Source organism: Ylistrum balloti, unplaced genomic scaffold (genome assembly GCF_031769215.1).
Source record: "Ylistrum balloti isolate Yb309-2 unplaced genomic scaffold, AGI_CSIRO_Ybal_v1 Utg370654, whole genome shotgun sequence".
Taxonomy (NCBI): domain Eukaryota; kingdom Metazoa; phylum Mollusca; class Bivalvia; order Pectinida; family Pectinidae; genus Ylistrum; species Ylistrum balloti.
The window spans coordinates 203,652-225,085 of NW_026782397.1; the positions used below are offsets into that span (position 1 = coordinate 203,652).

The 21,434-nt window shown below is 33.8% G+C and overlaps 1 protein-coding gene across 1 annotated transcript in view; it reads left to right on the forward strand.

The window, feature by feature from the left end:
• Positions 1–21,434, forward strand: part of LOC132557272 (cadherin-23-like) — an 83,340-nt gene that overhangs the window by 43,450 nt on the left and 18,456 nt on the right. The window contains exons 11-29 of the mRNA XM_060221761.1: positions 890–1,015; positions 2,275–2,359; positions 3,550–3,668; positions 7,675–7,884; positions 8,280–8,441; positions 8,616–8,780; positions 9,590–9,654; positions 10,169–10,409; positions 11,364–11,609; positions 11,743–12,270; positions 14,251–14,389; positions 14,871–15,080; positions 15,500–15,816; positions 16,067–16,373; positions 17,664–17,914; positions 18,061–18,249; positions 19,027–19,267; positions 20,303–20,649; positions 21,086–21,340. Coding sequence (XP_060077744.1) covers positions 890–1,015; positions 2,275–2,359; positions 3,550–3,668; positions 7,675–7,884; positions 8,280–8,441; positions 8,616–8,780; positions 9,590–9,654; positions 10,169–10,409; positions 11,364–11,609; positions 11,743–12,270; positions 14,251–14,389; positions 14,871–15,080; positions 15,500–15,816; positions 16,067–16,373; positions 17,664–17,914; positions 18,061–18,249; positions 19,027–19,267; positions 20,303–20,649; positions 21,086–21,340 — 4,203 coding nt within the window. The remainder of the gene's footprint in view (positions 1–889; positions 1,016–2,274; positions 2,360–3,549; positions 3,669–7,674; positions 7,885–8,279; positions 8,442–8,615; positions 8,781–9,589; positions 9,655–10,168; positions 10,410–11,363; positions 11,610–11,742; positions 12,271–14,250; positions 14,390–14,870; positions 15,081–15,499; positions 15,817–16,066; positions 16,374–17,663; positions 17,915–18,060; positions 18,250–19,026; positions 19,268–20,302; positions 20,650–21,085; positions 21,341–21,434) is intronic.

Here is a 21,434-nt window from a genome sequence, read left to right on the forward strand (position 1 = left end):
TTGCTGATGTGAAAAATTTGAAAATGGGAAAAAAGAGGAAAGAAATAAACTTGAATTTTTAGGAAAAGAAATTTTTAAAAGTTGGAGTTGAATTTAGAATTGAAGCTAAACCTGATCTGCTATGTCCATATACTAGTCTTGGAAAACCATGAGACTGTTAAAATCCATTGTTTTCTGATGTGTTAAGGTTATAATATAATATATAATGCTATTGATAAGCTATAGTGCTCACAGCTTATATATACATCTGAATTTTTCAGTTTTATTCAAGTTTTTTTTGTGTAACAGGTTCTGCTAAACTGAAATGAAACAAGTTTTCTAGTCTCATATGCATTAATAAGCAGGTCAGGATTATTTTTTTACCACAAGAATAAAAGAAAAATTTGTTTTTTTCATTTATTTTCAACTGACACCTGTCATTGTTTTAACATCATAATATCCTAGTGTAACTTCAGATCTGATGTCACAGCTCATTCATTTCTATCTTGCCTTATGTCTTCTTTCATAATATAATGTCTATTACTGTTAATCTATTAATGTTGTATCTGTTGCCTTAAATCTGTTATGATATCATGTCTATTATCTTAATTCTCTGCTGATAATGTCATAATATCTATGATGTCATACTGACGTCACAATGTCATCCCAATTTCCTTAATCTTAGTGCTGTAATTTCATATGATGTAGTTTAATGTCCTCAGTTTTCAGTTTGTAATGTGATCTTTGTAATGACATACCACAAATATAAATGAAAATTGATGTGATTGTGTTTATTGATTTACTTTCTTAAGTTGTGTAATAAATTCTCAAAATAGATAAAAACATGGTATATGGCCTCACCTGAAATCTATGGTTGATAAATCCTGATATACCTATCTAACCCAATTAGGATGGTTTGGGAAAACCATGCAAGGACAATGCAGACTTTGTGGTGACCATTGTAGACGTGCAAGACACACCACCATCCTTTTTTAACTTGCCCTACAGTGTGAGCATGATGGAGAATGCTGCAAAGGTGAGAAATTGGCCGTGTAGCTAGTTTTTGGACAAATTCTCTTGTGACCCTTCATGTCCATTGATGTGTCAGGAAGTGACGATTCGCGTGTAGAGTATACACAATTTAATTAGCCCTTATCATCTTGTTATAACCAATTCTATATTCTGGAGATATCTGCCCAGGTCTTGGTGATTTCTTCTATCCAGAATAATAATATCTTAAGGAGGAGTTAGCCATGAGTAACTTGCATAGAAAGGTTTAGAGGACCATTTAAATTTTTTACTTTTTAAAAAAAAAAAAAAAAAATTATTGACTTTTTAAAGTTTGACATTTTAAGTATTGATTTAAATTATTAGATTCCGATTTTGAATGTCATTATATTCAATTATTCTGACAATTGTTTCACTTTCAAATTAAAAGACCTTTATAATTTGTTGAGGAATTTGTTGATACTTCCCTACACATCGTTGATTTGAATAGTTAAGGTTTTACACCACTTACAGTTATTATTTGTGGTAGGCTTAAGGCTATATCCTACATCACACAACAATTTCTTTGTTCTGCATCAGAATGGATAAGATTTCTACAATGTCATAAAATCAGAATTTATGCTGCCATACAATATCATAAGAATTGTCAAAATAGAAATATTTCATCTGTGATGAGAGTTATCTCCCCTTTTTTCAGTTTTTACATTATCAGAGATATCACAACTAAACAGAGGTTTTTGTAACATCAGTATTGCAATTCAGGTTTAACTTTGACCTTTTTAATAATGAACAAAAATCAAAATATCCTTTCAAAATTCTATATATTCCTTAGCTTGGAACTCTTCAAAGGTGAAGTAAAAATGGATATTACTGTAAGATATACTTTTATTTCAATAATATTGACCATAACTTTAGTATGCAAATACAATACCTGTACTGATCTTTGTATCCCAAAAACAAAACATTAAAAGATCCAGCCCTCCCTACAGTCTAATGAGCCAATATGACAGAGATATAGAGTGATCTCCCTTCCTCTTGCCTTTCTGGCCTCACTGATGGCTGATGTGTTTCAAATGAGTCATTTCCTTGCTTTTCAGCCAATCAGATAGTCTCAGAAACTTGTTTTTGTTCAGATTGCATTGTTATTGTTAAAGATGGCTGCAGGTACTGTATTTGTATACTAAAGTTATGGTAACTGTTACATAATGAAAATTGGTTTTACTTGAAAAACCTCAATATGCTATAGATCCTAGATCCTGATTTGTTTTTGTTTTTTTATCTTTTCAGGGAGAGCAGGTTTTGCAGGTAACTGCTCTTGATGGGGATCGTGATGAGCGTATTAGAAATAATTTAAGATACAGTTTTCTCGATGGTAAGTACAATTCTATTTGATATTATATCTATGTATTTTTTATATTTAGATTCAAGGTCCACATTGGGAGGACTACTTTAGTTCATTTCTTAAGAACATACTCATTTAGCTTAACTAGTAGTCTGATCTAACTCTATTAATGGGAAATACAATTGCATCAAGTAATATACTCCTCAAAGCTTTCTTTTTAATTATCTCTGAACTAAATTATGTGTTGGATATGTTGACTCTGATATTTGTCCTCAAAATGTCTCCATTTTGGAATCCTGTGTTCAAGGTTCCAGGTTCCATAAGTAATTGAATATTTTTTACTGAATAAGGATTCAGTTAATCTGTAGTATTTTAAGAAGAAATCGTCTGAACAAATAAAAATTCTGAGAATTCCATCACCCTTTCCTTCTGTTGATCTCACTATGGAAAGGATGTATGCAGGCTTTGTTTTCATCACATGTGTGCCTGCATTATCATGTTTGTCAATATATAAAAACATAAAATCCAGTTGATTTTGTCTATTAAATTTGGTACAGCATTAGATAGATCAAAATAAATGGCACCCAGGTGGTGCCTGGAAAGGTTAACATTTCAGCTTATCTAATTTCACTAGAATTTGTGACAGATGTATCTACATACTGAACTCCTTTGTGGGTTATCAAGTACCACTTATTAGCTTCCTCTTTCTATCAACTTCCCCCCTCCACCTGTTCTATGTATATGCATGGTCACTTGTGTGTTTTAAAAGTGCCCATATTCAATCCATCCCTCTGTCTTGGTAGACTTTAAGAGGATCATAATAAGCCCCTTTACTATGTCAACTGGCATTGCCAAACATATATGGTAAAAAGGCACTTTGTGAATAGTGAAGTTGCATTCCAATATCAAATTAGATATTTCTGTGCATAACCATAGTTTTTGTAGATTTTGAATAGTATGAGGATCCATATATCTGTCAACCTTATGATGAATAGCAGTGTTTAGTGGCTCTGTCCATCAAGTTCAATCCAAACAAAACTGAATATATATCAATTTGTACAGGTCCCAAAATGTCAGATATGAAGGAGAAAAATTTTAAACTGAATTCTCAATAAGTGGCTTTTTGACTACAGCTTTACAGAGTCTTTGTCTTTTATTTCCAAATAGAAAGATATCCATTGCTGTTCCATTTCATTTCGGAAAGCATCTTTACATTACAGGAGACTATCAGAATTTTGCTCTAAATAGTACCACAGGCTGGATAACAGTAAAAAATGAACTGGACCGTGACAATCCTATAATTCAACAACGAGGGGGTGTGTACGCTTTTTCTGTAGAGGTAAGTATTTGGATACATTGTTCAAGGACAGAATGATTTAAGTGATTGAAAACAGATTTGACATTTAGTCATGTGATAGAATGATATGCCCCCTTGGCATTATTGCAAACCTGCCGAAGGTCTTTCAATAGAAAAGTCTGTGATAGCTCTCCCAAGTGTTTATCATCAGAAATCTAAATGTTTTGTAAACTTTTTTTAGTCTTCTCTCCCAAGTGTTTATCATCAGAAATCTAAATGTTTTGTAAACTATGTTTAGTCTTCTCTCCCAAGTGTTTATCATCAGAAATCTAAATGTTTTGTAAACTTTGTTTAGTCTTCTCTCCCAAGTGTTTATCATCAGAAATCTAAATGTTTTGTAAACTTTGTTTAGTCTTCTGTCCCAAGTGTTTATCATCAGAAATCTAAATGTTTTGTAAACTGTGTTTAGTCTTCTGTCCCAAGTGTTTATCATCAGAAATCTAAATGTTTTGTAAACTTTGTTTAGTCTTCTCTCCCAAGTGTTTATCATCAGAAATCTAAATGTTTTGTAAACTTTGTTTAGTCTTCTCTCCCAAGTGTTTATCATCAGAAATCTAAATGTTTTGTAAACTTTGTTTAGTCTTCTCTCCCAAGTGTTTATCATCAGAAATCTAAATGTTTTGTAAACTGTGTTTAGTCTTCTGTCCCAAGTGTTTATCATCAGAAATCTAAATGTTTTGTAAACTTTGTTTAGTCTTCTCTCCCAAGTGTTTATCATCAGAAATCTAAATGTTTTGTAAACTGTGTTTAGTCTTCTGTCCCAAGTGTTTATCATCAGAAATCTAAATGTTTTGTAAACTGTGTTTAGTCTTCTCTCCCAAGTGTTTATCATCAGAAATCTAAATGTTTTGTAAACTGTGTTTAGTCTTCTCTCCCAAGTGTTTATCATCAGAAATCTAAATGTTTTGTAAACTGTGTTTAGTCTTCTCTCCCAAGTGTTTATCATCAGAAATCTAAATGTTTTGTAAACTTTGTTTAGTCTTCTGTCCCAAGTGTTTATCATCAGAAATCTAAATGTTTTGTAAACTTTGTTTAGTCTTCTCTCCCAAGTGTTTATCATCAGAAATCTAAATGTTTTGTAAACTGTGTTTAGTCTTCTCTCCCAAGTGTTTATCATCAGAAATCTAAATGTTTTGTAAACTTTGTTTAGTCTTCTCTCCCAAGTGTTTATCATCAGAAATCTAAATGTTTTGTAAATGTCTTCTCTCCCAAGTGTTTATCATCAGAAATCTAAATGTTTTTGGAAACTATGTTTAGTCTTCTCTCCCAAGTGTTTATCATCAGAAATCTAAATGTTTTGTAAAGGGCCGGTTTCCAAAATGGCCCCTCCTCTGATTCAAATTTCCTGTTGGTGGTGCATTGACCATGCCGTTGTGGTCACAAATCTATAAAGTATAAAGATTTAGGTCAATTGGTTTGTTTTTTATGGCTCCTCAAAGTTGTACCTTTCAGAAGCTGTCTAAGTGTTGATAAAATGTGCGTGTTATGTAAAATATTAATGAAAATCTAATCAAATGATAGTCACCGTAAAGAATACATTCATGGCATGATTGTGACAAAAAATCATGTTTCCATCGCGCCATTTGGCTGTTTTATGGAAGAAACAATCTCAAAAATGCCATTTTCGATGATAACATTTTAGACACAAAAACTGTGTTTTTTAGAGAATACACCCTTTTATGGGCGTTGGATGCAAACCAATTTTTATCCTATTAAATAGTACGTAATATGCTATTGATGAGAGGAAAAATCATCAAAATGTAAGTGGTGGAACATTTTCAAATGTTGGGTTGAATTAGCCTATGGTTGAATTGCCGATTTTCGACTTTCTTTAAATAATTAACAAAAAAACGAGAGTATTTGCTCGATATGTTGAGAATATGTACACAGATATGAAAAAAAGTGAGAGAAACACTTTTTCATAAAAAAATCCAAGATGGCTACTTCGCAAGTCCCCGTGGTTGAAGACATTGGCTGACAAATAGACAGAACAACAAACAAAACGTGTTCCTTATGATTTTGGTTGGTTTTCGCATTAACGGGAGTGTTCATAGCTACGGGCGATTGTATAATACCTATATTTATAAGTTTGGTTAGTCACATGGTAACGGGGATCTTTCATATCGAGCCCCACACATACTTTTGATATATGCACGTTGTTGCCGCATGGAAAACTATTTCATGTTTTGTCGGAATTTCTTTACCTGTGGTTGTAATGGTTGAGGGTTTTCCAGCGTCCTGTAATACCCAAGGTAGTACAAGATACTGGAGATGTGTGCACACATTCCCATCGTTCTCTCTCCAACTGGGCACTGGCAGTAGTAGTCCTTTATTGGGGCCTCAACATCGGGTGAAACGGTGAACCGTATCCAAACGTTATATTTCGTTTGGCTTTTGTGTCGAGAATGTATTTGACATCGGAGAAGGTCTGGGGAGTGCTGGTAAAGCCACACCTCATAGTCGCCGTCATCACTTAAATGTTCGGCGATGTAACCAGGAGGAGTGCTGTACTCGAGACGGGGAAACAGTACTTTATTTATTTATTTTTTTTTTTACACATCATAAAACTGTCATGAAAATATCCGCTCTGATATTCAATATAAAAGTTTGTATATAATAAGCTATATAATTGGGTTTCAGACAAGGTTGTTACTCATTTCCCCTTTTCTTTCAATTTACAACCACATTCAGGCGGCGATATGAGAACGTTCCACCACATGGAATTAGCTGATTTTTGGTACACATATGAAACAAGTAAAGCTCTAACCGATTTTCTGATGGAAATTTGCATCCAAAACTATATAACGGGAGAAAATTACAAATTTATGGCATTTTTCTTCATAATTGTGTCTCTGCAAGTGCATTTTCATCCGAGAATATTTTTTTTTATGTTTTATGAATAAACACGATGTTTTGGAAATATTTATCAAAAGAAATTTATACTATGTTGTGAATTACAATTTCAAGATAACCTTCTTTTATTTACAAACTTATGTCTTTGATGCTGAAATTGACAACTTTATAAAAATACATTTTCACTGAAATTATGAAATCTGGGTGTCGGAAAGGTGTAAAATTATTTTTCGGAAAAGAAAAAACCAGTAGTTGAGCTAGATAAGAAATTATACAGGGGCAGGCTCCTATGGAGAATTAACATTACTGGAAACAGGCCCTTTGTTTAGTCTTCTCTTCCAAGTGTTTATCATCAGAAATCTAAATGTTTTGTAAACTGTGTTTAGTCTTCTCTCCCAAGTGTTTATCATCAGAAATCTAAATGTTTTGTAAACTGTGTTTAGTCTTCTCTCCCAAGTGTTTATCATCAGAAATCTAAATGTTTTGTAAACTTTGTTTAGTCTTCTCTCCCAAGTGTTTATCATCAGAAATCTAAATGTTTTGTAAACTTTGTTTAGTTTTCTCTCCCAAGTGTTTATCATCAGAAATCTAAATGTTTTGTAAACACTGTCCCAAGTGTTTATCATCAGAAATCTAAATGTTTTGTAAACTTTGTTTAGTTTTCTCTCCCAAGTGTTTATCATCAGAAATCTAAATGTTTTGTAAACTGTGTTTAGTCTTCTCTCCCAAGTGTTTATCATCAGAAATCTAAATGTTTTGTAAACTGTGTTTAGTCTTCTCTCCCAAGTGTTTATCATCAGAAATCTAAATGTTTTGTAAATGTTCTCCCAAGTGTTTATCATCAGAAACTAAATGTTTTGTAAACTTTGTTTAGTCTTCTCTCCCAAGTGTTTATCATCAGAAATCTAAATGTTTTGTAAACTTTGTTTAGTCTTCTCTCCCAAGTGTATTTCATCAGAAATCTAAATGTTTTGTAAACTTTGTTTATATTATGACATTTGAATATTACATACATTGTAATTATATCAGTAATTTTTTAATGTAAAATTTGAAATTATAAAATGAATGAAGGCAGTTTATTGTTTCTTTTTTATAGCATACCATACTTATTTATATAGAGAAATTTTGTTTCCAGGCAACAGAGATTGTAAATCCAGGAGATTTCAACGTTGGCAGTATCAATGCCACAACGCTGGTCACAATTACTGTCAGGGATGTGAACGATAACCCTCCAACATTCACTGAAACATCGTATGATGCCACAATATTAGAAAACATGCAGGATGGCGTTCCAGTTTCCTTTATAGGGTCAACCAAATTTATGTCAGTCAGTGACAAGGACCAGGTAGGTCTTACTAAGAAACTGTAAGACCTAATAATAATGAGGCCATGGGATTCCCATAGTAGATTGTAAATTTTGAAATTCAGGATTTTTTTCCCTTTTGAAAGAAATAGATCTAAAGTCTATTCTAAATGTTGTCAAAATATATAACTTACCGCGCGCGGTAATTGTTTTAAGAAAAAATTTCCAGACTCCTTTATGAAAATTTTGAATGAAATTAATGATATGAGAAATAACAGCATTTGAATAACTTCTGATCTTTGATTAGTCTGTGTGAAGATACATGTGCAATTCTCTAAATGTAAGTGTATTATGAATATTTATTTATTATTATTTCATTTTTATTTTTTTTGAAATTCTAACTTATTTTCTAATATTTTAACATATCTTATTAACAGGGTAAAAACAGCTATTTTGTTTTGTCACTGCAAAAGGATGGGCAGCCTTACCATGATTTTGCTCCACTTCCTAGTGAAGTTTTCTCAGAATCCACCATACTGATTCGTGTCAATAATAGTAGTAACCTTGACTATGAGAAGATGACCTCAGTCAACTTTCAGGTAACTCTGCTGATTTTGATATACAGGCTTTTCAAGGTCTAAATTCTGTCCATAAAGTATTGAAGACTGAAAAAGATATAATAAGAAATGAAAATCAATTCTTGAATTCAGTCATTTCTTTTTCTTTTTTCTTTCTTTTTTGCTTTAAATTGAGCTCTGACCCTTGAATTATAGATCATTGCCATGGAGGTTGACACATCTGAGAGGAGGAGTAGCACTGCAGACATCACTGTTCACATTGAGGACATGAATGATAATCCACCAGTATTTGATCAGAGTGTGTATTCAGCTAGTGTCCAAGAAAACATCCAACTTGGCTTCACAGTCATGAAAATTACGGTAAATATCTGACTAAAAACTTTACTGATGTATGCTACTTTATGTAAATTTCATATTTTAGAGAGTTAAGAGTTTATGCTTCCTTGGAGTAAATATCAGATTTTGGAGAGTTAAGGGTGTATGCTTCCTTGGAGTAAATATCAGATTTTGGAGAGTTAAGGGTGTATGCTTCCTTGGAGTAAATATCAGATTTTGGAGAGTTAAGGGTGTATGCTTCCTTGGAGTAAATATTAGATTTTGGAGAGTTAAGGGTGTATGCTTCCTTGGAGTAAATATCAGATTTTGGAGAGTTAAGGGTGTATGATTTTGGAGAGTTAAGGGTGTATGCTTCCTTGGAGTAAATATCAGAATTTGGAGAGTTAAGGGTGTATGCTTCCTTGGAGTAAATATTAGATTTTGGAGAGTTAAGGGTGTATGCTTCCTTGGAGTAAATATCAGATTTTGGAGAGTTAAGGGTGTATGCTTCCTTGGAGTAAATATCAGATCTTAGAGAGTTAAGGGTATATGCTACCTTGGAATAAATATAAGATTTTTGAGAGTTAAGGGTGTATACTACCTTTAAGTGAATATAAGATTTTAGAGAGTTAAGGATGTATGTTACCTTGGGGCTGATAAATGCTACCGTTTGCTAAATACCGCAGATGTAATTTACAAATATATAGTCATTAAATGTAATCTTTGCAATGGCATGTATTCTTATTTAATTGCAGTTTCACATAATATTTAATTTGTAATTTTGTAACAGATTCAAAAATTTGATATACATTGAGACTAACATCTTTGAGATTGAAACATCATTGATTTTACAGGCAAGTGACGATGATTCTGGAATTTTCGGACTAGTCACATACTCATTGAGGGGCGGCAACGGAAGGTAGGTAGCTCTGGAACCTTGACCTCTGGTTCAATTTTTATTGCATAAGGTACTTCATTCATCCAACAATAATCCCTGTCCTGGTGACAAGATTAGTTACAAATGACAACAAATGCATTATTGCCCTATAATACACCTATATTCTTGCTTTGGTGTGTTGTCCCCTGGGCTCCTTAAAGTGTAAATACTACGTTTATGTTTGAAAAAATATTGTAAGTAAATACATTTGTGGGATGGTGTCATCAGAGCTCATTTACCCTGATAGAATACAGTTGTTAATTATTATTGAAGGTCATGTTTTATTAAAGTCTTTATGTAAATCTCCCTTTGTTTCATTTTCCTTTGTTTCAATATACATTTGAGTCAGATCTTTGATTTTCTTTTCCTGTTAATATTGTCATGTTTTCAGAATAATCTTCTTTCCAAACCATCAAACACAATTGGTATAACACATCTATTATATTAACTGTTGGGTGAGTTAATCAGTTGTACCTGTGTTAATTCTGCTGTACAGATTTGACATCAATGAGCAGACAGGAGTGGTTACAGTGGATGGTCTTCTTGACCGGGAAACAGTAGAGGAATACTACCTTACAGTAGAGGCCAAAGATGGCGGTGGTTTCAGATCTACAGCCGAACTAAGGGTCAACATCACAGATAAAAATGACATGATTCCAACATTTCGTCGTGACGAGTACTTCAGCAGTGTCAAGGAAAATAATCTGCACTTCATACGAGGTCCACTTTTTGTTGAAGTGAGTGACGCATGGCTGTAGTAATCACACTGTTTAGCACATTTGTCTGCAGTAACTCTCATACAATTATGACAGATAAACAAAAGTTATTTGCAATTTTCAACATCATTTTGACATCTGGTGCCAGCAAGACGGTTGGATTCTATCATCAGACTGAGTTGAGGCTACTAAGCCTCAGGGTTTAGGAGGCTGTCTCTAACATCTGTGAAGCATTACATCCAATGCAGATACGATCACAATCCAACCTGGCCATAACATACATATTGATCTGTTCAAAATGATAAACAGTATAGATACAATTGATAAACATGATTGTGAATCATTAATTAGGTTTACTTTGTTGTATATCAATTAATAACGATGATATATGAATTCTGATAACTTATTAAATCATATACGTTTATAAATGTCATTCCAAATTAGGACAGTGTCCTAGTTTCATGTCCTCGCTGTAATTTCGTGTAAAGTAAAGATGGTGTGACAGGGAAGTTTATTTCATGTCGGCCCTCATTCACTGTCGTATTCTGTATTCAGGTTTCCATATTTCAGTTCTATCTTTATTAAGTTTATTTGTCTCATTTTTTCAATGTTTTGAAAAGATCTAATTATGAGAACATTTTGGATAGGTTTGTGTCTCAGGATGCAAAGTCGAAGTCACTAATTTTAACGGGTTAAGAATCATAGATTGACTCCCAACACATATATTATGGTTCCATTGATTTATGGTTGAGGAGATGGTGAAAGGACATTTTATCATATTCATCAGACAACAAGCCAACCCATACATACCTTATGCTTTGTCCAGAAATAAGCCCAACCTTGGAGTTGACTTATTGCTATATTGGCCCCTTATGTTTTAAACTTCTCTCTACTGAAAACTTGAACAGAATTTCCATTGATTTTGATTTGACACTTTTTTTCAATTCCTTCATTTTCATTGGATACTTTTTCAAGGCATTTGATGATGACCAGCCAGGTACCAACAACAGTGAGGTTAGATATAGGATAGTGGACATCCCTTCAGGACTAAACAATAACTTCACCATCAACAGCACATCTGGAGAGGTAGCAGTCACTTCTCCACTGGACTATGAAAAACTTGACCCAGACTTGAAGGGCAAAGTGCTCCTTAAGATAGAAGCATACGATTTGGGAGTTCCTCAGAAACAAAGAGCCATCCCTGTTACCATAGAAGTTGAGGTAAATATGGGGTCAGAGTTCAAGGGTTCAAATTCTTATCAGTTACAAGACTTCAAATGTTTAATTTTCAAGCAAGTTGAATGGTATTTTTAGGGAAAAAGATTCTGATGATGTTTATATTATTTTTGTTTAGGATGAGAATGACAATGCCCCGATCTTTGCTCAGAGTATATATACTGCTGATGTGATGGAGAATGCAACAGAAGGCACCATGGTGATACAGGTACATGCAACGGATGCTGATGGTACAGACCTCAACCACCAGTTCCTTTATCGTATCGATAGTGGTGCACAGGATAAGTTTCGTATTGACTTCCAAACGGGTAACATTACAGTAGAAAAGGGAGCAAAACTTGACCGCGAAACTCTTGCAAATTATACATTGATTATTTCTGCCACTGACCGGGGCATAAAATCATTGGTGGAGAAATGTGAGGTCAAGGTCACTATTATAGATATTAACGATGAGCTGCCTGTATTTTCTCCATTAACAAAATCTGTGAGTGTACTTGAAGACAGTGGATTAAATGAAGTTGTTACCCGATATGCTGCGAGTGATGCTGATGTTAATCACAAGCTACGGTATAGTGTGATACCTGGATCTGTCCGTGCTGTGGATGAGAACAGTCAGACAGTGGATATTCATGCCAATAACATACAGGTAAGAAATGAAATGGACAGAAAGGAAATTCTTTGTAATCATTGATTATCACATTAGACCATACAGGCAATTTTTTGTGAAATAAATAAAGTGAATTTTGATGAGACCCAGAGAAAAAATGAGGTATTTGTAGCCTTGTCATTACCAAAATGGAGCACAAATATCTGACAACAAGACCATGCATACCTAGTAGTAAGCATATAAATACATCCAAAGCACAAGAGTTTGAATAGAAATGCCAAGAACTGTTGTACCATGTAATAACTTTTCCTCCCTAAATTGGGTAAAAGTGCTATGGGCTTGCTTGTCCCTTGGGCTTGTCACAGGATTAATACATTACCATGGTATCAAAGACAAACTTACCAACAAATCATGAAAATATAAAACTTATAAAGATCTTGAAACCCATTTTCCTTTTTTGGGTTTAAATGTCAGCATTTTCTGATATGATTTAGAGAACTTGAATCCAAATACTATTTTACTAAGAACACTTCTACAGGATTTCAATGAGTGACAAGAAAGCTTGCTTTAGTGGAAGTGTTTGTAGAGATACAGGCCCTAACCATCACCTTTTCTTCAAAATCTCAAAAACAAACAGTGTACTGACATAGACACATGTGTATGTAAACATTACTTACACATCATCAGAAAGGAAGGCTTCCTATTGGATTCACACTATTTGTTAGTGGAAATACATATTCATTAATTCCCTTGGTTCTCGATTAAACATGGGCATCTTCTTAGAATGAACTTTGAATCTGTGACTATCCTGAGTTTGATCAGCCAATCAACAGATTGTCGTCACGGTAGCATCATATATGTGACTATCCTGAGTTTGATCAGCCAATCAACAGATTGTCATCACGGTAGCATCATATATGTGACTATCCTGAGTTTGATCAGCCAATCAACAGATTGTCGTCACGGTAGCATCATATATGTGACTATCCTGAGTTTGATCAGCCAATCAACAGATTGTCGTCACGGTAACATCATTTATGCTAGTAAATTATAGCTCTTACTTCTAAATTCTCAAAAAAATCTACGGAATTTCACTTATTTGGATCATACTGGGAATTTAACTTGGATCTTTAATTTCATGTATTGAAAAAAGTTTGTTAACAATGTAAGTTATAAAATTGATAAAAAATTGAAAATTAAAAAGGAGGGAACTATCTGTATAATAGTCAATATTGAGGTTAAGATAAATCACAATACCAAATGAAATCTTCTATTTCAGTCATTTGGAAAAAAATTGAGGGGTATAGATAGCATAACATTTATCTGGTATTAAGCCTAGGAGACAAATAGATCATTTCTGACTCAAGCACAGAAAGTTCGTATAGCACAATGATATAGCTTATTGATGATATTTTCATTAGAATTTACAGATACAGTTGGATTTTAAATTAGCAGTTGCTAGATTAATATAAAAAAAGATAAAGCTTTCATGTTTTCTTGTTGAAGATACAATTTTGATTTCATTATTGTCCCTAAAATGGACCCACATTATTTGTCAGTCTTGATAAACTTACGTTTTGGGTAGGACAAATACAGCAAATCAATTCAAAGTATCCCAAAAGTACAGGCCGAGTGAATATTTAATGTATACAAATGGTCAAATACAAAAATAAACCATTCATTTCAGGTTCAGTTAACAAAAAAAAAACAAACAAAAATAGAAAGAAGAATCAAAATTGAATTTATTATTTCTTTTTCTTTGCATATAAAGCATTGCTGACATCATGACACCTGAAGTAAAATACTAATTAAGACTTTGCATTAATTGACTATATTTCTTCAAATATTTTTATAAAAGTTGTTGACAATATAATGTAAACAGTACAAATGAAGGTGAATTGTTCACAATTAAATTTAGATCCAACAGTATCCCTGTCCTGAATTCAAATTGACATCTGTGAAAAAAGAAATACCAGGTGAAGTTAGCTTACATTGTTATCATTTATTTTTATATTTCAGAACTATTTTACGGTATTACCAGATACAGGTGATGTAGTAGTGAAATCACCACTGGATCGTGAGACTGCGGAGCGGGTTGTGCTAGAGATTCTTGTTGAGGATGTCAATGCGTGGCACCCATCTATACAGAACGCCACAGGTAGGTAAACCTTACTCCACATGTTATTTACACCTTGATCAAAATTGGGTAACCTAGTACTAAGGAAGAAGCTTTACAATCATAAAGAATTGTTAGAGTTGTCTGACTCTAAGTACCATATTTATCTGTTAATAACCCCATGTCTAGTAATACAACAACCCACTTCCATGCTGTTGAATTAACATACCAATTAACACCCTTTTGTTGTACTCCTCTATGATAAGCCCACCACCTGACTATAAGTTAGGAGATTCAGTTATTTCTGGATTTGAATGTACTTTGAACTGCTAGTTGATAGCTTTGACAACTTTATGCTGAACAGTTACAAATTTTTGACATTGTTTGTTGCCATTAGAGAGTGTATAAATAGGATCTGTTCAGTAATTATCCTTGATGAGGTCATCTTAAACAAATTCTTCAAAAGTACTTTTTGAAAATGTTGCTTACTCAATTATGAACTTTCTACATTATCTTTTGACAGCTACATTGACAATCGATTTGATAGATGTCAATGACAATTACCCAAAATTTGTTCCAAGTTCCATGTACAAGGTGAATATATCGGAAGGCAGGGACATAAACGATTTTGTTACCATGGTGATAGCTACAGACGCAGATGAGAATCAGCAGCTTCAGTATTTCATTGGGGAAGATATATCTAGTTCTTTCAAAATAATGGATCCAACTGCAGGTTAGTTCCAAAGATCTAAAGTGATTGCATAGATTATTAGGTGATTGAACCAAAAGTCTGAAATGCAATATGTTGTTTTGTGTCTCGGTCGCTATGTGAAATATCTCAAAACAGTACCTCTTATTTGGCATAAAAACTTCAGAGTTACAATTAATGTTACAGTTTGTATTGAACCAACCAAGACAGAAAGCTTTCATTAGTGTTCAAATAATCAATAAATACAAAAAGATTTTGATATCAGAAAAAGAAACCAAATCCATTGTTAATCAAAACATTGTACTTGATTATGATGCACCTGCAGAAAATGGTGTTAAATTAGAATTAATCTTACTCAAATAATACAAAATTTAGGAAATTATTTTTCTTTTAAAAGTCTGTATGAATATAACCTAAGATGGTTTTATCTGTCAATAATGCAGGTCAAATATTGTTGAAAAAGAAACTAGACAGAGAGAAAGCACCCACTGTAGAGTTCAAAGTGATAGTCGTGGACAATGGATCTCCTACTCGGCTTTCGTCGACAGCAAACGTCGTAGTCACAGTCGTGGACATCAATGACAATCCACCAGTATTTTATCCTCATTTCAACATCCTGCGCGTACCAGAGGATGCCAGCAACAACACTGTCATCGCCACAATCAATGCATATGATGTCGACACTGGAATCTTCGGGCAGGTGTTTTATGCACTGAAGGTTTCTCCAGATGATCATAACTTTGCTATCAATGAAGTTACAGTAAGTCAAATTGATCTTCCAAACCAAAAAGTCTCCTAAAATTGAGTACTATTGATAACTTCTCTATATAAAAGTTAATTTTCTGATTTATTACATCTAACCTATGAACAAAAGGCATCATCTTATTAGGGCTAAATACTCTGACATTGTAAGGTTTTCTTACATTAAAGAAAAGATCCTGGTTGTAATGGTGACCGGTAGATTTTTTGCTTGTGATTTTCTAAGACAAGTACTTCTTTGGTGGTTTCAGGGTGAAATATCAGTAGAAGGTAGCTTAGACAGAGAGCATCGACCTTCAGGATATAGCATTGAAGTGACTGCTACCAACAGGCTTGACCCAGACAACCAGTTGTCAAATTCCACAGGAATCATACATATTGAAATCCTAGACATCAATGATAATAATCCTGATATCACTAGTACTCAGGGTATCCTAAAGTCCCTCAAGGAAGACGAGCGTAACGGTACTGAAGTGTGTCGCATTCAGGCACAGGACCCAGACCAGGGAATCAATGGCACCGTCGCCTTCTCTCTGACAGCAGATAGTAATACCACAGGTAGATCTTCTTACAGATGTCATATTTACACATAGATATTTACACAGATGTCATATTTACACATAGATCTTCTCACAGATGTCATATTTACACATAGATATTCACACAGATGTCAAATTTACACATAGATATTCACACAGATGTCACATTTACACATAGATATTCACACAGATGTCATATTTACACATAGATATTCACTCAGATGTCAAATTTACACATAGATATTCACACAGATGTCACATTTACACATAGATATTCACACAGATGTCACATTTACACATAGATCTTCTCACAGATGTCATATTTACACATAGATATTCACACAGATGTCATATTTACACATAGATCTTCTCACAGATGTCATATTTACACATAGATATTCACACAGATGTCAAATTTACACATAGATATTCACACAGATGTCATATTTACACATAGATCTTCTCACAGATGTCATATCTACACATAGATCTTCTCACAGATGTCATATTTACACATAGATCTTCTCACAGATGTCATATTTACACATAGATATTCACACAGATGTCATATTTACACATAGATCTTCTCACAGATGTCATATCTACACATAGATCTTCTCACAGATGTCATATTTACACATAGATATTCACACAGATGTCAAATTTACACATAGATCTTCTCACAGATGTCATATTTACACATAGATATTCTCACAGATGTCATATTTACACATAGATATTCACACAGATGTCAAATTTACACATAGATCTTCTCACAGATGTCATATTTACACATAGATATTCACACAGATGTCATATTTACACATAGATCTTCTCACAGATGTCATATTTACACATAGATCTTCTCACAGATGTCATATCTACACATAGATATTCTCACAGATGTCATATTTACACATAGATCTTCTCACAGATGTCATATTTACACATAGATATTCACACAGATGTCAAATTTACACATAGATATTCACTCAGATGTCATATTTACACATAGATCTTCTCACAGATGTCAAATTTACACATAGATATTCACACACGTACCAAATATATCTAGATTTGTCAAATGGAAGGTATTGTAGAACTTGTTGGTCATCATTAAAAAGTAGTTGGAACAACACTTGTTTAGCTAACAATTTACTTTTACGGCCAAATTTACCAAAATTACTTTTATACATGTCAAATATATCTAACAGGTCAAACAGAGCCAAAACAACTCTCAGTAAGTCAGAGCAAATCATGATTTTACAAGTGATATAAGGTACTAATGATACCTGATTCTGTGTTACAGGTGGTTTTGCATGGTTTGCTATGAGTACAGTGTTGAACACAGCGACGGGACAGAATGAGGGTGTTATGACACTTCGGGAGAGCATACTAGACAGAGTTGGAGAGTTCTATGTCACAGTGCGAGCATCTGATCTTGGAATTCCAGCACAGTTCTCTGAGAAACAACTCATGATTACAGTGAAAGATGTTAATCGTGACCAGCCAACCTTTGTCAAGCCAGCAAGAGACAGCGAGGTGGTCTTTGTTAAGGAGGTCAGTATATCTTTCCTCATTTTCACAAACATTTTTTGCCATTATGAAATTCCTTAATTTATTTTCACACACTCAAAATATGATAATCCTTTGATTTCATTCTTGTGGTCCAACGCTCACTAATAATCACATTTCTTTGAAAACAGGAACAAGAGGGTGCTCATGTAATGTTTGTCAAGGCCATTGATAATGACCATGGTGAGAATGGAAGGGTCCGTTACAACATTTCACATGTTAAGGACTATATCTACTTCAAGCTTGATGAGGATTCGGGCCAACTGACCATCAACGGTACACTAGACCGAGAAGATCCTACACATCAAGGAAAATACCAGGTATTTAAATAGGCAAAACTAGTCTTTTTCAAACATTTGACTTTACTGATGTAATTTACTTCTTAGGAATCAGTTACTTCAATTCTGTACTCACACTATGGAGTCATCACTGATTGTGGCATTCCATCAACCATTCACCAGGTTAAGTAGCAATGGGGGCAGATACATCAATGTGTATATGTGTGGGCTTAAACACACTCTAAGTATCAAGTGGTCACATTATTTGTAGGTTTCAATGATAGACAATTATAGAATTTAAATAACTACAGTATTTAATACAACAAACACAATGTAAAAGTATTTAAAGGAATCAGATGTAGTTATTAGGTTGAATATGGTAATAAAGAAAACATTGGCCTTTGGGAAAAAAGCATCAGTTGGGCCAAAACATTGGTAAAACTACAAAAATTTAAACCATCAGATACAACTTTGACAGTGGACAACTCTATATATGTGTTTTGAGGCCCCTGGAACTTTGTAGTAGATATGCAGTTGAAGTTTGTATTAATGATTTTTGACATGCAAAAAGGTTAAAGGTTATAATTAATTTCTATTTTACATCACTCTTAAACAAATGAATCCCAGATTTTAGTCTGCTAATTCATAGCCAGAAAAGTACCAATGAAAATGACTGACCCAATAATTTATTTTAGTCCTCTAATTCATAGCAAGAAAAGCACCAATGAAAATGACCGACCCAATGATTTATTTTAGTCCTCTAATTCATAGCCAGAAAAGTACCAATGAAAATGACCAACCCAATCATTTACTTTCCAGATCAAGATCAATGCCTTTGATAACGGTTACCCTAAAAGCTACATCAGGTCAACAAACCTGATTATACAGTTACTAGATGTCAATGATCAAGACCCTGTGTTTGAGAGGATACCTAGCATGGAGCCTTTTGTCCTTGGACCCGTTCTTGAGGAACAGTCTGTGGCTTTTGTTGGTTATGTTAATGTTTCCACAGATGCAGATACAGATGTGAACTTCACCAAAACATGTTATCACATTGTTGGTAAGATCTTTAGATTTATGGTATTGAAAAGTATTGTCACTGACAGATACTTTATTGCTAATCTATTGAAAAACGTTTGCGATATTTAGTTTTATTACTGATCTCAAAAGAAATATTTCCTTTTCAGTTAAATGTTTTCCTTTTGGTTAAATGGATTTTTTACCAATCTGTTTAAGTTGCCAAAATTTTCAAAAGTTTTAATGGACAAAAAACATTTCTTTTCCAAATTAAGCTTATTGGGATATAAAGGTTTACCATCCACACATTTTATACCATGGATGCCCTGCATGTGATTTCAGATGATGATTTGCACCTTTACTGTTCAATAGTTTCTACTTTTGACATACATACTGACTTCTTTAAACCCTTGGAATGTTAAGACAAAAGGCTTAATACCTTGCAGGTGATACAATTAAATAAGTCTGGAAACTCCATATCTGTGATCCCTTTCATACAATACAAGAAAGACTACAGCACATGCAGCCACACTATTTCCAGCTTTGTTGTTAGAAATTTGAAAGTGCAATAATGTTACTATGATAGATCACAAAACAATGTTTTGTTTTTCATTTTTGTCAGCTCTTGTTTAATTGCCAATAAGTTTGAAAATTTCAAATTCCCTAAAAGAGGAAGCAAACATATTAAGTAAATATTTAATTTTCTTTTAGGGAAGTTATGAGAATTTGGTGAAAATTTACTTTTCTGACACTTTCCTTCATCAATTAGTCTCACACTTACAATGTACAGACTGTCAATTAAATTCAAAGAACAATCATTTCCTTAAACACTTTAGATAATTGATAGATCCTTTGGGAGTTGCACTTTGGTTTTTTTTTTTTTTTTTTAAACTGAGAGTGATTTTTAGAAAATATACTTGTGAAATTTAATTTGTCAAAACCGTATTATGTTTGACAAACCTGACACATAATTTGATTATTATGCCAGAAGTTAGCTGAAATTGTAAATAATATTCCGCTCTATTTTTCTTTGGTATTTTGTCAATTACCTGTATATTTGGCCATGATGGTCTTGTAGGAGGCACCATGATGGATTATTTTCACCTCAATGTGACGGGAGGCCTCTTCATAAAAAAGGTCATTGACAGAGAAGGGGGAATCAATGGCCAACCTATTGACACTGTAGATTTGGTTGTCTGGGCAACACCACTGTGTTATCTAGATACAGGTGTTATCTCCAGAAGAAAAAGGTCAACAGATTTGCGTTTGGCACCTCTAGAGTATGACCCTAGGAACACCACTTTACTCTGGGTACAGGTTAATATTGGGGATATCAACGACCATGCACCCAGGTTTAAAGAACCTGTACTCAGCATTGGTGTCAGTCGTAAAACACAGCTTGCAGAAATTATCTACAAACTACATGTAAGTGTTTCAAAGCTTACAGGAATTAATTTTATTAACCGATGCTTAATCCATTCATGTTTCTGGATGTAGTTTTGATTATTACAAATTTGGAATAGAGATCCAAAATTTACCATGATAACCAACAACTTTTGACGGGATTCCAATAATACCAGCAGTTTCCACATAGAAGGTGTAATTATAACACATTTAATGTGAAAATCCAGAGTTATTTCCTAGCTTCTTTGATATCAGAACCTCTCCATTCATCTATTTTTCAAATGAAAATTATACAGGTATCACAGGGTAGGAATGGTTATTGCTTGAATATCCCCTGATATGTGTGATGATTTGTTTACTGTACATAATGGATTTTTGTATCATATACAAGCAATAAACATGTGTACTGTTTCTAATGATATTGTGTTTTGATAATGAAATGTTTCAATTTTTCCAGAATGATGTGGTAGATGAAGATATAGGTAAAAACCGAGTTCACAGATACCACATGAACAGTATAACTTTCAGTCCCTACCCTGGCAGTTCCAACCAACAGCAAGCATCCATCAATTCCTCATTCTATTTGTTTCCCAACAACGGTACCATCAAGACAAGTACTTATTTCCGTTCTGACTTGTCTGGATATTACCTCATGAATGTATCAGTCATGGATACAGTGGCACCATTCTTTTCCAGCAACGCTCTGATACGGGTAAGCTGCATCAGCAACCTTAACTTACTACCTTTCTTAATTGATAATAATCTTCAGGTCTTCACTGTATAATAGGCAGCTACCTGTTGAAGAA